This window comes from Bison bison, unplaced genomic scaffold (genome assembly GCF_000754665.1).
Source record: "Bison bison bison isolate TAMUID 2011002044 unplaced genomic scaffold, Bison_UMD1.0 scf7180017864531, whole genome shotgun sequence".
In the NCBI taxonomy this organism is placed as follows: Eukaryota; Metazoa; Chordata; class Mammalia; order Artiodactyla; family Bovidae; genus Bison; species Bison bison.
Window position 1 is genome coordinate 4,710,071 of NW_011495081.1, and position 17,027 is coordinate 4,727,097.

At 41.7% G+C, this 17,027-nt stretch overlaps 1 protein-coding gene across 1 annotated transcript; it reads left to right on the forward strand.

Moving 5' to 3' along the window:
- The first annotated feature begins 2,911 nt into the window (after window positions 1-2,911).
- ARL14EP (ADP-ribosylation factor-like 14 effector protein) lies at window positions 2,912-16,720 on the forward strand. Its single transcript, XM_010831796.1, has 4 exons — window positions 2,912-3,032; window positions 12,803-13,290; window positions 14,535-14,662; window positions 16,182-16,720. The coding sequence occupies exons 2-4, from the start codon at window positions 12,865-12,867 to the stop codon at window positions 16,408-16,410; spliced, it is 783 nt and encodes a 260-aa protein (XP_010830098.1). The 5' UTR covers window positions 2,912-3,032; window positions 12,803-12,864; the 3' UTR covers window positions 16,411-16,720.
- Window positions 16,721-17,027: the final 307 nt, after the last annotated feature.

Sequence of the window (17,027 nt, forward strand, 5' to 3'; positions counted from 1 at the left end):
TTGTCACCTGCTTATTTAACTTCTATGCAGAGTACATCATGAGAAACGCTGGGCTGGAAGAAGCACAAGCTGGAATCAAGATTGCCAGGAGAAATATCAATAACCTCAGATATGTAGATGACACCACCCTTATGGTAGAAAGTGAAGAGGAACTAAAAAGCCTCTTGATGAAAACGAAAGAGGAGAGTGAAAAAGTTGGCTTGAAGCTCAAATTCAGAAAACTAAGGAGGTGTTAGGAAGAACAATAGATTCACTGCAGAAAACAACCGACAGTAGGTGTTCCTTGGTGGCTGAGTAGTAAAAAAAAAAAAAAAATCTGCCTGTAATACAGGACATGTGGCAGGAGCTAAGGGTTTCATCCCTGGATCCAGAAAACCTCCTGGAGAAGGAAATGGCAACCCACTCCAGTATTCTTGCTGGGATAATCCCATGGACAGAGGAGCCTGGTGGGCTAGAGTCCATGGGGTCACCAAAGAGTGGGACAAGACTTAGCAACTAGAACAACAATCAAGAACATTTTGGCTTTGGTGGCTCTTATTTCCCTGACCCAGTTTTTCACTCAGCTGTGTTAGGGTTCACAAGGGGCTCATAGCGAATAGTTAAAATATGGCCCATTGTGGTGACCTGACAAACAAGGAATAAAGTCATAGTGGCCACATTGCCCTGGTGGGCATTCTGTTTCTCCCGTATGGCAATATCCTGTTTTTCTCTGCTGGTACCAGTTTCTCAAGACTACCTGATGACCCCAACAGTGAGACTCCTTCAACTACATGACCACAAGACCCCAGCTGTGGGCTAAAGATAAACTGAGGCCCCCTCCCTCTGGGGCACAATTTCCCATCAATAGGGTATAAGAAGCATTGGCTTTAAAAAGAGGGCACTGGTTTTTCTCTAAGGCCAGTCTCTTTCTTCTTTCTTCCTATAATAAATCTTTCTCTGCCTGACTGCCTTGCTTTCTCTCTTTTTCTCCACGTTTGCCTTATAGGCTAGTTAGTGAGGCAGGGCAGGGTGGGACGGGGGTCCTCCTACCCCTACCTGAAAATATTTGAAGGCTTAGCCCCTTAGCTAAGAGATGGAGGGCCCTCAAAAATTCCAGGTGAATAAATCTGCTTTAAAAATTCACTTCAGTTCAGTAGCTCAACTCTCTGAAACCACATGGGCTGCAGCACGCCAGGCTTCCCTGTCCATCACCAACACTCGGAGCTTACTCAAACTCATGTCCATCGAGTTGGTGATGCCATCCAACCATCTCATTCTCTGTTGTCTCCTTCTCCTCCCGCCTTCAATCTTTTCCAGCATCATTGTCTCTTCCAGTGAGTCAGTTCTTCCCATCAGGTGGCCAAAGTATTGGAGTTTCAGTTTCAGCATCAGTCTTCAGTGATCAATGCCAAGAAATAGAGGAAAACAATAGAATGGGAAAGACTAGAGATCTCTTCAAGAAAATTAGAAATACCAAGGGAACATTTCATGCAAAGATGGGCTCAATAAAGAACAGAAATGGTATGGACCTAACAGAAGCAGAAGATATGAAGAAGAGATGGCAAGAATACACAGAAGAACTTTACAAAAAAGATCATCATGACCCAGATAACCACAATGCTGTGATCACTCACCTAGAGCCAGACATCCTGGAATGTGAAGTCAAGTGGCCTTAGAAAGCATCACTACGAACAAAGCTAGTGGAGGTGATGGAATTTCAGTTGAGCTATTTCAAATCCTGAAAGATGATGCTGTGAAAGTGCTGCACTCAATATGCCAGCAAATTTGGAAAACTCAGCAGTGGCCACAGGACTGGAAAAGGTCAGTTTTCATTCCAATCCCAAAGGAAGGCAATGCCAAAGAAATGTTCAAACTACCTCATAATTGCACTCATCTCACACGCTAGCAAAGTAATGCTCAAAATTCTCCAAGCCAGGCTTTAAAAATTAATGAGCTCCTAATTGGTACAGACAATAAGGATACAAGAAAGACAACACTTTTTGTTCTCCTCAGAAAATTTGCAAGTGTCTTCCTGGTTCCTACACGAAGCGTGCATGCTTCGTCCCTTCAGTCCTGTCCAACCCTTTCCGACCCAACGGACCGTACCCCACCAGACTCCTCTGTCGATGGGATTCTCCAGGCAAGAACACTCGAGCGGGTTGCCATGCCTTTTCCAGGCGATCTTCCTAACTCAGGGATCGAACCCACGTCTTTTACGTCTCCTGCATTAGTAGGCGGGTTCTTTACCATTAGCGCCGCCTGGGAGGCCTCCTATTTCACTCGAAGTAATAAACAGCTATTCTCATAGTTTATAATGGGATTCCCAGGTGGCGCTAGTGGTAAAGAGACAGAAGGAATAAGGGTTCGATCCTTCGTTCAGGAAAAGCCCCTGGAGGAGAAATGGGAACCCACTCCAGTATCCTCGCCTGAAGAATCCCATGGACAGAGGGGCCAGCAGGTTACAGTTCACCGAGTCACAAAGAGTCGGACACGACTGAGCCAGTGAGCATACACATTCTTATAGTTTATAACAAAGGGGATGCATTTTGGAATATATTTCGCTTGAATTAAGTAAATCATAAAATGGGAGACCTCATACAGAGGGCCTTCTTAAGGTGTTTTGAATTCATTCACTTCTTCAGGGATTAGGAGGCTTGAGGTGCAAAGATTCTGCGTCACGCACAGACGTAGAAACTCGCGAACACAACTCAAGTTAGCGGAACTTGCATCTTGGTAAAGTTGACCCTAGGCACAATTCCCTAATGTCAAAGGAAAAAAAAAAAATTCCGTCAGCATCTGAAGCAACTATTGCCTCACCTTGAATCATTCGCCAATTCACGCCGCCCCGCCCTTTCCGCCCCGGAGGCCGCCAAGCTCTGTTCCCCTCTAGACTTCTTTAGGGCCTCTCTTTATGGTAGCGCTGAGCCTCTCTAGCCTCCCTCGCCGTTCTCTCGGTGGTAAACTCCAGGAAGTGTTGAAAAGCGCGTACCCAGGCCACTCTCAGAGGCGGCGGTTATGGTGCGCACTGGGTTGGTAGAGAGCTCGAGCTAAAGGTAAACAGGGGATAGAGGGGAGGGTCTGGGGCGTGGAGACGCGTTCCTGGGTGGGAGCGGGGCTCGGGCCAGCTGAGGGAGGGTCCCAAAGCAGAGGAGGGGGAGCACGTTGGACACGTGAGGGGAATTTTCAGCTGCGTTCTTGGGGCCTTCCGCGGCCTGCGGCCCTGCAGCGACCCCCTCTCCCTCCGGTCGATCTGCGGCGCCTTGTGTCGAAGTCAAGCACGGTTCCTGTCGACTCCGCGGGTTGTCGCCTCTCTTGGGGAGACCTGGAGCCGTCCTAATTTTGACTTAAGGTTTGTCTTATTTAGAGGAGAGCTTTTGTGGCTTAGAACCCCATCCACTGCTCTTTGGGTTTTATTTTTTAAATCAGAACCTTCCTAGTCCTAGCTGTTTGGTTGAGGCTGGAGGTCGAATAGTATTCTTTTCTCCATCCCGGTAGCATGAACATAATAGGGGCTCATACGCTGGATCTGGTGGCTTACAACATTCTCAAACAGCTGGTGAAAAGTAGGGTAGTTATGCATGCAATGCAGGAGACCCCGGTTCGATTCCTGGGTCGGGAAGATCCCCTGGAGAAGGGATAGGCTACCCTCTCCAGTATTCTTCGGCTTCCCTTGTGGCTCAGCTGGTAAAGAATCCTCCAGCAGTGCGGGAAACCCCGGTTGGATCCCTGGTTGGGAAGATCCCCTGGAAAAGGGAAGGGCTACCCACTCCAGTATTCTGGCTTGGAGAATTCTATGGGCTGTATACTCAATGGGGTCGCAGAGAGTCTGACACGACTAAGCGACTTTCACTTTTTAAAACAATACTTTTACCTTTACAATCTTGTTCTTAGCAAGACTTCCCATACTTTGTCATTCCTAAAATGTTTTAGTTTCCCAGAGGGGAATCATTTATTGAAAAATATAAAAGATGAAACTTTTAAGTTGCGTGATAGTGGAGTAGGTATTCCCAGGCTCAGTTTTTGGAAGGAAGGAGGTTGGGATTCTAATCAGGCTAAAGAAACTGTTGCTTGGCAGATGGCTCAGTGGTAGAAACCGCCCGCCAATGCAGGAGATGCAGGTTGGTCTCTGGGTTGGAAGGATCCCTTGGAGAAGAAAATGGCAACCCACTCCAGTAGTCTTGCCTGGAAAATCCCAGACAGAGGAGTCTGTTGAGCTACAGTCCACAGGGTCACAAAAGAGTCTGGATGTGACTAACTCAACAAAGAAAGTGTTAAGGACTTTAAACTACTGCTCCAAAGAGAAGAAGCCCCTAGGGAAGGGTGTGTGGGAGGAATGCCATCACTGTGCTTGTGACCACAGGATTGAAATTGGGATAGTTGCAGGATCCTGAGCATCTGGTTATACTGATTTGGGGGCGATTCAGCCTTTTCCGTGTGAAATTCTGGCAGTTTGAGGAACATGGATTCATTCGAAAGAAGCTACAGCTGTAACAGGACCCAGATGATTCCTGGCCCTCATGGAGCTTAGTATGTAATGGAAAAAACTAACAGGAAAGAAGAAAGCCAGTGATGAGTGCTATAAAAAGGGAAGTCCCTGAACTTCCTTCTTCTTTTTACTTAAGTGATATAGAAAATAACACCATATAGCTCCTGTCTTCCAACAGCTGAGAAGTAATAGAGGCAAAGTTTCAAACAGAGGAAAAAGAATCTGTAACAATAGAATTTGGGTGAGGCATGCCAGAAAGATGAATATGGGCACACTGTCTTGAAGGATTAATTAGCATTGCCTGGCTTTCCGAGCATAGAGAACAGTGAAAGTGAGAGTCGTGCAATCATGTCCGCCTTCTTCCGGGGATCTTCCCAACCCAGGGATGGAACCCAGGTCTCCTGCATTGCAGGAGGATTCTTTACCAGCTGAGCCACCAGGGAAGCCCCAATATGAAGACTTAAAATGTAACAGAAATTTTCAGGTAGTGTAGTTTGACCTGCATTGTGTGATGTTTGAACCAATAATGCCATGCTCAGTGTCCAAACGTTTGTTTTCTAGGAAGAGGTGAGTGTTTTCCACACATTAGCTTACAATTCAAGGTCACAATCACTTACCCAACATCTATATTGAGTATTAAGTTAATTGTGGTTGTTGTTCAGTCCCTAAGTCTTGTCTGACTCTTACGCAACCCCATGGACTATAGCCTGCCAGGCTCCTCTGTTCATGGGATTTCCCAGGCAAGAATACTGGAGTAGGTTGCCATTTCCTTCTCCATAGTATTATAAGTAGTATTAAGTACTGTTAATTAATCTGTTTAAAAAAACTGAAGTACTGTTAAAAAATTAAAGTATTGTTCATCTCCAGGAGTAGTTAGTAGTGCTTGACAGTTTTGACCACATCCAGAATTCAGATAAAATAAAGAGAGCTTTACTCATTCGTCTTGGTCTGTAAACCATCCCTCAGTTGTTGAATTCGAAGTATTCTGTTCTCTTTGACCTTTAAGGACCCTAGGAATAGAGACAAATCACAAATGGAGTTTAGAGACCTGAAAGGTTTGCTGAGTTGTTCCCAATACGAGCACTGTGCAGTATATCAAAGTCTTAGTCGTTCTTGCAATAAAGTGTTAGTCATCTCCAACTTTTTGTGACCCCTTGGACTGTAGTCTGCCAGGCTCCTTTGTCCGTGGGATTTCCCAGACAAGAATCCTGGAGTGGGTTGCCATTTCCTTCAGGGGATCTTCCAGACCCATGGGTTGAACCTGGGTCTCTCACATTATAGGCAGAATCTTTACCACCTGAGCCACCAGGGGAACATTATTGTGCAATATATAGATGGGACTTATTGTTTTAATCCAGTCACCCCACCCCTATGTGGTTCATTTCATCTCCTTACATTTAAAGTGATTATTGATAGGTATGTGTGTTCAGTGCAGTTCAGTTCAGTCACTCAGTCGAGTCCAACGCTTTGTGACCGCATGAACTGCAGCATAGCAGGCCTCCCTGTCCATCACCAACTCCCAGAGTTTACCATACTCATGTCTATTGAGTCAGTGATGCCATCCAACCATCTCATCCTCTGTCGTCCCCTTCTCCTCCCTCCTTCAGTCTTTCCCAGCATCAAGGTCTTTTCACATGAGTCAGTTCTTTGAATTAGGTGGCCAAAGTTTTGGAGTTGCAGCTTCAGCATCAGTTCTTCCAATGAACACTCAGGACTGATCTCCTTTAGGATGGACTGGTTGTATCTCTTTGCAGTCCAAGGGAATCTCAAGAATCTTCTCCAACACCACACTTCAAAAGCATCGATTCTTCGGGGCTCAGCTTTATTTATAGTCCAACTCTCACATCCATACATGACTACTGGAAAAACCATAGCCTTGACTAGACGGACCTTTGTTGACAAAGTAATGTCTCTACTTCTTAATATGCTTTCTAGGTTGGTCATAACTGTCCTTCCAAGGAGGAAGCATCTTTTAATTTCATGGCTGCAGGTTCCATCTGCAGTGATTTTGGAGCCCCCAAAAATAAAGTCTCTCACGGTTTTCCCATCTGTTTGCCATGAAGTGATGGGACCAGATGCCATGATCTTCGTTTTCTGAATGTTGAGCCTTAAGCCAACTTTTTCACTCTTTTCTTTCACTTTCATCAAGAGGCTCTTCAGTTCTTCTTCACTTTCTGCCATAAGGGTGGTGTCATCTGCATATCTGAGGTTATTGCTATTTCTCTCAGCAATCTTGATTCCAGCTTGTGCTTCCTCTAGCCCAGCGTTTCTCATGATGTACTGTGCATATAAGTTAAATAAGCAGTGTGACAATATACAGCCTTGACATACTCCTTTTTCTATTTGGAACCAGTCTGTTATTCCGTGTCCAGTTCTAACTGTTGCTTCCTGACCTGCATACAGATTTCTGAGGAGGCAGGTCATGTGCTCTGGTATTCCCATCTCTTAAAGAATTTTCCACAGTTTATTGTGATCCACACAGTCAGAGGCTTTGGCATAGTCAGTAAAGCAGAAATAGATGTTTTTCGGGAACTCTCTTGCTTTTTCGATGATCCAGCAGATGTTGGCAATTTGATCTCTGGTTCCTCTGCCTTTTCTAAAACCAGCTTGAAATCTGGAAGTTCAGGGTTCATGTATTGTTGAATCCTGGCTTGTAGAATTTTGAGCATTACTTTGCTAGCGTGTGAGATGAGTACAATTGTGCGACAGTTTGAACATTCTTTGGCATTGCCTTTTTTAGGGATTGGAATGAAAACTGACCTTTTCCATGTACCTATTGCCGTTCTGTTGATTGTTTCTGGTTGTTTTTGTAGTTCTTCTCTTGGTCTCTCCTCTAGTGGTTTGATGATTTATTTTTTCAGTGTTACTTTTGGATTTCTTTCTGGTTTTTGTGTATCTGTTGTAGGTTTGTGGTTACCATAGGTTCATATATATTGACATATAATAATAACGTGTGTGTGCACATATATATATATATATAAATTCCCAAGCATGCGTGCTAAGTCACTTCAGTCGTGTCGGACTCTGTGCAACCCTGTGGACTATAGCCCGCCAGGCTCCTCTGTCCATAGGATACTGCACGCAAAAACACTGGAGTGGGTTGCCATGCCCTCTTCCAGGGGATCTTCCTGACCCAGGGATCAAACCCGCATGTCTCCCTGGTACCTTAGACTGCAGCTACAGTTTCAGAAGTTCTCTGATCATTTGGCAGGCTCTTTAGGGTTAGTAAATGGATTCCCTTCATGATAGTGTAGGTGCCCTTGAAACAGCTGCTTTTTTGCTCTGTCCCAGGATGGGCAAGTCTGTGTACAGGCTCCTCAATGATATTCCTCCCTGCTGAAGACCCTTGTGGGGGATGGGTTTCCCATCGACACCATGTCTCTGTCTCTTTTACCCATCCTGTGTGATCCCTCTATCACTTGCTCTGCAGCCCTCAGTATTTCTTCAGCAGGAATTGATCTGTATGTAGGTACAAATTCAGCATGTTCATGTGAAGAGATAAGTTCAGGGTCTTCTACACTGTCATCTTTGACTGGATACTGTGGACTGTGTTATTGTCTGAAGTTTACTTTATGGTGCCTGGGTCTTGAGATTTAAGACTATTTCACTTAGCCATTTAACCCTTCTCTTGGTACCCATTCACATGTCCTATAGGTAGTATTTGAGGATAATGGGCACAAAAAGTTGACAGTTGCAAGAGGCATGACGTCGTGTGTGTGCACTCTCCGGTGTGCACGCACCCAGGCCTGAAACTGCTGATTTGCATAGGAGGGGTGAATGGAATTATTATTATTATTTTATTAAATAAAAGATAAATGGGAAAATGCCTTATAAATTGTCCCTATACTGAAAAAAGACATTTTTCATGAAAGGGAAAGATTCTTAAAAGTTGACCTAAAAATACATTTAAGTTTTTTGTTTGGTTAAAGTTCCTCTTAATGTGATTTTTTTCCTACTAACTTCAAGAGTGGTAACAAAGCACAGGCTGTATTAGGGAACTTGGCACATTGGAACGTATTGTCATATCTCCCCTATAGTTCGGGGAAGAAAACAATGAGTTCCCTAATTATTTCCCGTGTCCCTCTGCTGTGTTAGTGGTAGTGATGATTGTGATGGTGCTGCTTTAACCCCCGTAGGAGGCCTGTGATCGGGTCCTAGAGCTCATGGGATTAGGAAAACCTGCTAGCATTGTGGCCTTGTTTGAGGCCACTTCTTCAGTGCACCTACCCTACCTACCTTAGAGTTGGGTAATGGATAGCAAGAGAAAATGCTTAAAACTTACTTCAAGGGATCTAGCAAAGATAATTTAAGTTTAAAAACCAAACTGGTAGATTAAAAGAACAGATTGGAAATGGCCATTGCGAAGAGTCAGGGTGGGCAAAGTGGGTGAAAAGGGGGTCAGAGCGTCCAGACTCCAGCTGTAAATAAGTAGTGGGGTGACGTCCAGCTGGATGACTAACTAGTAATTCTGTACTGCATATTTAAAAGCTGCTGAGGGAGTAGACTTTAAAAGTTCTCATCAAAGAGAGAGAAATTTCTAACTGTGGTGACAGATATTAACTAAACTTACTGTGTGGATCATTTTGCAATATGTACAAATACTGCATTGTTTCATCTGAAACTAATATGTGTCAATACCTCAGTTTTTTAAAAAGGCGTATTCCCTGAGCTGTCAGTGTTCACATCATATGAGGAGCAAATATCCAGTACTTGTGTTTACTACCTCAGGTATAGAAGAATGAAGTCTAACAAATCTATATTTACTTCTTTCTCTCTCCACTCTTCTGGGAGTGCTATAAAAATATTGAAAGTTAATCTTAGAATCACAAAACATACTCTGTTTAGTTACTCTGTTTAGAAAGTATTGGCAGTTCTAAAGCAAGAGAAAATTGAGAATGCAGAACTTTTTAAAGAAAGGGTCAAATAATAAAATCCGGAGTTAGTAGGGAGAGACTTTATTGAAAGCATTATTGCCAGAGGGGAAAAGAGATTATTGCAGTGGAAAGAATTCTCTGACCAAAAGATTTACCAGCTTCTCAGGGGAGGAGTAAACAGTGCTTGGAACAGAACTGCTTGGTCTGATTGTAGATCCCAGATTGTTTTAGCCTGAGGCCAGCTTTTTCTCTGGAGGGATTCCTTGCTGGCTCTGGCCGAGGTTATACCAAAGTTCAGGGGCCTAGAGGAAGGAGAGAAACTTAAAATATGGTTAGCTATATTTTTCCAATTTTGTTCCAGTTGATTATTTCAGCAAGCAATTCAGCTAATTACTCACAAATTTATAAATGAGACAATGGGGATTTGGAGGTCCTTTGTTCTGGTCATAGGTAAACAGTGGGATGTTCTTGAGTCTTACAGAAGCCATACAGAGAGTAGGAGGGTTTCTTTAGGCAGGCCTGTTCAAGAACCAGTAGTACAGGTCTCAGGTAAAATTTAACTTGTTAAAAGGCATTTTTCTATTTGAAGTGGAAAATGTACAAATAAAGTTCATTGGAACATTTATATAGGAAGGCCTTAGGATACTCATTGACATTCAGGAATTAATAATCCTACATCACTCAGTGTAGTTTGAAAGTACTTACAGACCGATCTCACTTGTACCATAGTGAAATTTTCCTGAAAGAGGGGTAGGGAGGGGAGGGTGGAAAACCAATCTAAAGTAATCAGGTCTAAATGAACACGTTTAGGGCTTATTTGGTATATGGTTTACATCCAGTCCCATAAGAAGCTGGTTTTTTTTTTTTTTTTTTCCTTCTGTGAGAAATACTAGATATTGTGCTGGTCTAAGTGACTTGGCTGGAGCAAATTAAACTTTTCCTATGTTTAATGTATTTTCCATTAAAAAAAAAGAGGGAGGAAGTAAAATTGTGACTGTGACACTGGTATAAAATCAGTAGTGCCTGGTTTTTATTTTCCTTATTAACAAGGGGATTGGTAAAATGCTATAACCAGTTCAAATGATAGAACAGACACATTTATTGATCAGGAATATTGAAATAAATGAGCAAGTAGAGGCAAAACTGTCTTCTTCCACAGTGGGCCAGGGGAGTCAGTTGTACCTCTAACAGAATTTACCAGAATATGGACAAGAATTGTTCTGCATTGCTGTTAGTTACATACAGTTGTCAGGTGTAAAATAGCTCAAAGGCAGCGAAAGATGCAGAGCTCTCATGTAATCAGAATGTGACAACCTGAAGGTTGTACTCTCAACAGTGCAGTTTTCCACTGAAGCCAGGTATTTTTCTCCAAATCTAGTTTATGAAATTTACAGCTCCCTCTCCCCCTCTCAAATAATCTTCCCTTAAGTATCAGACTTCCTAGAAGGCAAGTGCATGTCTGTATGTGTTTCTTACTCTTTTTTGGTGTATTCTGTAAATATAGAAGATGCTTGGTGAATGTTCTGTTAATTGAATTATCTATAGTAGTGCATCTCAAACTGTAATGTGCTTATGTATCATCTGGGGATTTATTTTTTGAATGAGATTCTAATTCACTGAGCCCACTGAGATCTCTCTTTTCTCATAAGTTCCCTGCTGATGCTAGTACTAGTTCATGGACAATAAATAGTAATGTATTTAAGGAAGACATTGTGCTGTGTTGTGCTCATTCACTTCAGTCGTGTCTGACTCTTTGCCACCCTATGGGTGCTAGCCCGACGGGCTCCTCTGTCCACGGTATTCTCCAGGCAAGAATACTGGAGTGGGTTGCCATGCACTCTGCCAGGGGATCGTCCCAACCCAGGGATGGAACCCATTTCTCTTATGTCTACTGTATTGGTGGGCAGGTTCTTTACCACTCGTGTCACTTGGGAAGCCTTGGCAAACATAGCACCATGCTGCAAGTGAGGAGAAGGCAGTGGCGCCCCACTCCAGTACTCTTGCCTGGAAAATCCCATGGGCGGAGAAGCCTGGTGGGCTGCAGTCCTTGGGGTTGCAAAGAGTTGGACACGACTGAGTGACTTCACTTTCACTTTTCACTTTCATGCATTGGAGAAGGAAATGGCAGCCCACTCCAGTGTTCTTGCATGGAGAATCCCAGGGACGGGGGAGCCTGGTGGGCTGCCATCTATGGGGTTGCACAGAGTTGGACACGGCTGAAGTGACTTAGCAGTAGCAGCAGCAAGTGAAGAGAACAACATGAGGCTACTAGACTACCACTTGAAGGAAAAAAAAAATACTAATTGTGGGTGACATTGCCAGAGCACAGGCCTAAGTGTGCAGAAGAAACAGTTGCTTGGAAACAAATTCTGAGAACTCATATTAGAATCTTAGCCTAAGGGAGGGGAAGAGAAGGGAGAACATTGGGAGTTACTACAGGGGAGGAGTAACCAGAGGGGGTAGGTGTTAGAAAGCAGGCAGCAGCCACTGAAATCAATGCCTGAAATTTTGTGCTTCTTGAGCTAACCTTTTTCTTCTTCATTTTTTAAAGCAGTGTTTGAATGTAAAACTGCTTTGATTGAGGTGTGTACACTTTTATCATGACAGTTTCACTCAAGTGAATGGTTCCAGTATGCCACTGAGCTTTAAGCAGTGTGAAAAATACTTTTTGTACTGCAACTGGTCTTGTCTTCTTTCAGACGGGGCACTTTAATTTTTACCTGAGGAGGTCCTGTAATTTGTTCATCGGTGGTAGTTCAGCTTTCTTTTAACAGCACAGAAGAGGTGGGAGATAATGTGGAACTGGCACCAAAGAAAGATCTCTACGTACTAGAAGATGGGGAGAGGGAAGGCACGGTAAATGAGGCTGCCAAGTTTAGCAAATAAAACATAGGAGGAAACCCAGTTAAATTTTAACTTCAGAGAAGCAACAAATGACTTTTTAGCAATATTTGTGATATAATTTAAATTGTTTATGCATTATCTAAAATTCAAATTTAACTGAGCATCCTGTATTTTATCTAATAGTAAATAATTCTACCCTAACAGTGATACCTGAGAGATCCCACACATTGTTCTAATGATAATAGCTTTATAGTAAATAAATTTCTTATTTTGATTTCCTTCAAGATTATCTTGGCTTTCTTGAACCTTTACACTTCCATAGACCAGCTTCCTAAATTCTGGGTGGTGGGGGATTTGTGGAATACCTGGTGAAATTTGGTTTAGAATCATACTGAATTTATAGATAAATTCCTGTAGAATTGACATATTTACTATAGTCACACTTGCCATGATTGCTTTCTTATGTTTTTGTAGGCTTTTGGTAAATGTCTTTCTATTCCTTGCTTGCTAAGAGTTTTCTTTTTATTATGCAGGCCTTGCATTTTCTCAAATGCTTTTTCAGCTTCTCAGATAAAATTTTTGCAGCACAAATCTGACTGTCTTTAATGTTTTTCTCTAGGGTGATCTGCTAGAGAGTGATCTCTAGGTGAAAATCAGAAAGGAAATTTACTATAATCAAGCATGATGGATCCATGTTCAGTTGGAGTCCAGCTTCGAACCACAAATGAGTGCCATAAAACCTATTATACTCGTCATACAGGTTTCAAGACTTTGCAAGAATTGTCATCAAATGACATGCTTCTACTTCAGTTGAGAACTGGAATGACACTTTCTGGGAACAATACAATCTGCTTCCATCATGCAAAAGTTTACATCGACAGATTTGAGGATTTGCAGAAGTCATGTTGTGACCCATTTAACATACACAAAAAACTAGCCAAAAAAAATTTACATGTAATTGATTTAGATGATGCCACTTTTCTGAGTGCAAAATTTGGAAGACAGCTTGTACCTGGTTGGAAGCTTTGTCCAAAATGTACACAAATAATCAATGGAAGTGTGGATGTTGATTCTGAAGACCGGCAGAAAAGAAAACCTGACTCAGACGTATGTAGAGTCAATTTTTTCTCTGCTACTTCTACAATGTAGGGTTTTATTTAATTATAAAGAAATCATTTATATCACTTTATTACAGTTGGCCCTTAAACAACACAGGTTTGAACTGTGCAGGTCCACTTATATGTGGACTTCTTTCAGTCAGTACAGTACTATTACAGTCTGTGGTTGGTTGAATCCAAAGACGCGAGGGCCAACTCTGGGACTGGAGCAGCAGCCTAGCATTTTGGTATCCAGAACTGATAGTGGGACCAATTCCACTAGAATATCAAGGGATGGACTTGAATGCAGTGAATGTAAAGTTGGGGAGGTGAAAATAGATGATGTTTTCTAAATATTTGTGGAAACCCAGATTGTATGGTAAAGAGAGTTGGCTTGGGGAAAGAATAATATAATATTCCCTAGACTTTCAAGCGGCAACTCCTAGTGCTCAGACATTCTGGCATTGCCAGAGCTTAACAATCTTAGCTCTTTTTCTGATACAGAAGTAACTCAGTGGGTTATGCCTGCCAGCAAGAGTTTGAAATACAGCAGAATGAATTCCCTTTTTTATGAAAGACTTGAAAACTGCTGCTCTAAAAGGAACTTTGTGACTTGAAATAATTGTTTCTTATTTCAGCCTTTCTTTTGACTTTGGCACTATCCCATTCTTATCTGGGTTTTTAAGATGTTTGTGAATTTCCTTTGCGTCTAGCTCTGAATTCTTGTTATGGTCAAGGCTAATTTTAGGACTCCCTACTGTCAAAAAGCATACATTTTTACATTGCAAGTATTAAATATCTTATAACTCTCTTCCTTATTCACATGCCTACATTTAGATTATTTAACCATTATCAGAACAGTTTAAGATTTTGTAAAGCTTTCTGGTGTAGAACAAGGACTGGTATGTCAAAGGAGGACTTGTCAAATTTTCTATTTATAAGCAATTTATAATTCTTGCTGCTGGCATATTTTTCTCAATTTTCTCCTTTCTATTATATTAATAAACCAAATTAAAAGATAATTAAAATTTTAAATTATATGTAGTGCTTTTCCTTTGTTATCCCCTCAAAGGCATAGCTCCAGGACCCAGTATAAATTTTGTTACATTTGGGCACTAAAACTTTTTTCTTTCTTTTTTACAAGTTCCAGACTGTCTTCCCGGCTAAGAAATAATCTGGATTAATGTTAAGTGAAATATCTGTGTATGGTTTGATATTAAGATTTGAGTTAATAATTTGTTAACTTTTATTCAGGGAAGAACTGCTAAAGCTTTGAGGTCATTACAATTTGCAAATCCAGGAAAGCAAACTGAATTTGCTCCAGAAACTGGTAAAAGAGAAAAAAGAAGGCTTACCAAAAATGCAACAGCTGGTTCAGACAGGTACACTATGTGTTGTTTAAGTCATATGTTAGCTTGCCTCACATCTGCATTGTTTTCCTATCTTTCTCTTACAAGTTTTGAGTTTTCTGGTTAGATAGTTTAAATTCGATAATCTGGAATTAGTAAGAACCCCCAAGGGTCTCATAGAAAATTAAGGTGTTCCCTTCCACTCTAAAAATTTTTTGTTTCTAAGAAAGTCTCAATGAAGTGCATTTATATAATCTTTTTGGCACAGTAATTAAAATAATTTAAGCACACTATACTTCTTGTAACTAAAATAATTATTTGAAAAGCATTAATACATCAGTTGTATATCTCTGCTCTATAGGTGGCAACTAAAACAAATTTTGTGAGAATGCAAGGTTGTTTTTTATTTTTTAATGTCTAAAATAGAAATGGGCTTCCCCGGTGGTTCAGTGGTAAAGAATCTGCCTGCAGTGCAGGAACCACAGGAGACATGGGTTTGAGTTGGGGAGATCTGGAGGAGGGCATGGCAACCCACTCCAGTATTCTTGTGTGGAGAATCCCGTGGACAGAGCCTGGCAGACTGTAGTCCATGGGGTGAAAAAGAGCGGGACATGACTGAATGACTTAGGACACATTTTCTAAGAGAAAGAGTCCTTGTATATAGAATGTCCTCAAGCAAGGATTACTTATGCTTCCCTAGTGGCTCAGACGATAAAGAATCTGTCTGCAATGCAGGAGTCCTGGGTTCAATCCCTGGGTTGGGAAGATCCCCTGGAGGAGGGCATGGCAACCCACTCCAGTATTCTTGGCTGGAGAATCCCCATTGACCGAGGAGCCTGGCGGGCTGCAGTCCATGGGGTCACAGAGAGACAGACATGACTGAACTTCTAAGCATAGCAAAATAGAAACAATTTTGGTGTAGTTAATAGAACGAACAAGAAAGCTAAATTGTTTAGAATATGATTTTTTAAATTGAGCATTTCTAAAATACAAATTGACAAAGCAATGTTAGTGTAATCATCCAGAATTATTTTTTATACAGGCCATTATTCCATCTGTGAAGGTTTTCCATTGAGTCATTAGGTGCTTTGAGGCCAGATTTGCTAGTCTGTCAAAGAACAAGAAACAGATTAATTGCAGTATAAAAAACAGCTGGATGGTATACTGTGATAAAAATAAAGCTGTGTTCACAAAGCAGTAAAGAGATTGGTTGCTAATAAAATGCACCACTATTACCTAGTCTTTTCTTTTTGGTAAGGGATAAATAGTTTTAGCAGCTATATTATTATTTTTGGACACATTTCGCCTGCATTCCTTTGGATATGTTTCAACCCTTTACAAGAGAGGGCCTTCTTCTCACAAGCAGTTTGTTAACTGTTAATTGTAGAGTAACTTTGAGTCAGGTAACCCAGGTATCAGTTTGGCAAAGTTTCATCTATAATCCGAAACATTTTATCTCCCTTACATTTTTTTTATTACCCTATTGTCAACTAAATATTCAGAAATGAAATATGCATGAAGTGTATAACTTGCCTTGTGTTTTGTATTACAGACAGGTGATCCCGGCAAAGAGTAAGGTCTACGATAGCCAGGGTCTCCTGATTTTCAGTGGAATGGACCTCTGTGACTGCCTCGATGAAGACTGCTTAGGCTGTTTCTATGCTTGTCCTGCCTGCGGTTCTACCAAATGTGGTGCCGAATGCCGCTGTGATCGAAAGTGGCTATATGAGCAAATTGAAATCGAAGGAGGAGAAATAATTCATAACAAACATGCTGGATAATTTGTGGTGTCCGATTGTGACCCTTTCTGTATTTCTAAAGTTCTGTAATTCTAAGATACATGTTAAAGTTGGTTTTGCCAAATCACACATATGTACTCAGTGTGTACTAACACTGCCTTTGGGTACCTTAAGATAAATTATTTGATGTCAATTTAGATGGACTGTTTCATTACTCAGCAGTCATCTCTTTGAGCCTTTCTGGGTTAATGTAAAAAAGTAATGTATAGGCAGTCCTCTGTTTGTACAACTCCCATGTCCATAAATTTCCATGGCACTGATACAGTTAAATAAACCAGTTCCTTAACAGCAACAGTTCAAATTTCAGTTACTGTGGTATGTTAACTGTGAGTAGTTCCATGAGGTACGAACTTCCTGCTAGCTGTTAAGCTCTCAAATCAGTATGTAACGCGTGTACTTCAAGGTCAGTGACTGAGTAGTCAGATTACTTCTCAAATCCTGCTAGTGATTCATCGCTGCACGTCTATTACTCAGTTTGTTCAGACAGCAGAGCACGTAGTGGTGTTGTCTCCTTGTCACCCACATGACCTTTCATGTCAGGAGCCACGTTAGGCGTTACTGGCAAAATGGAGGCACGGCCCCAACCCCCTCCTCATCCT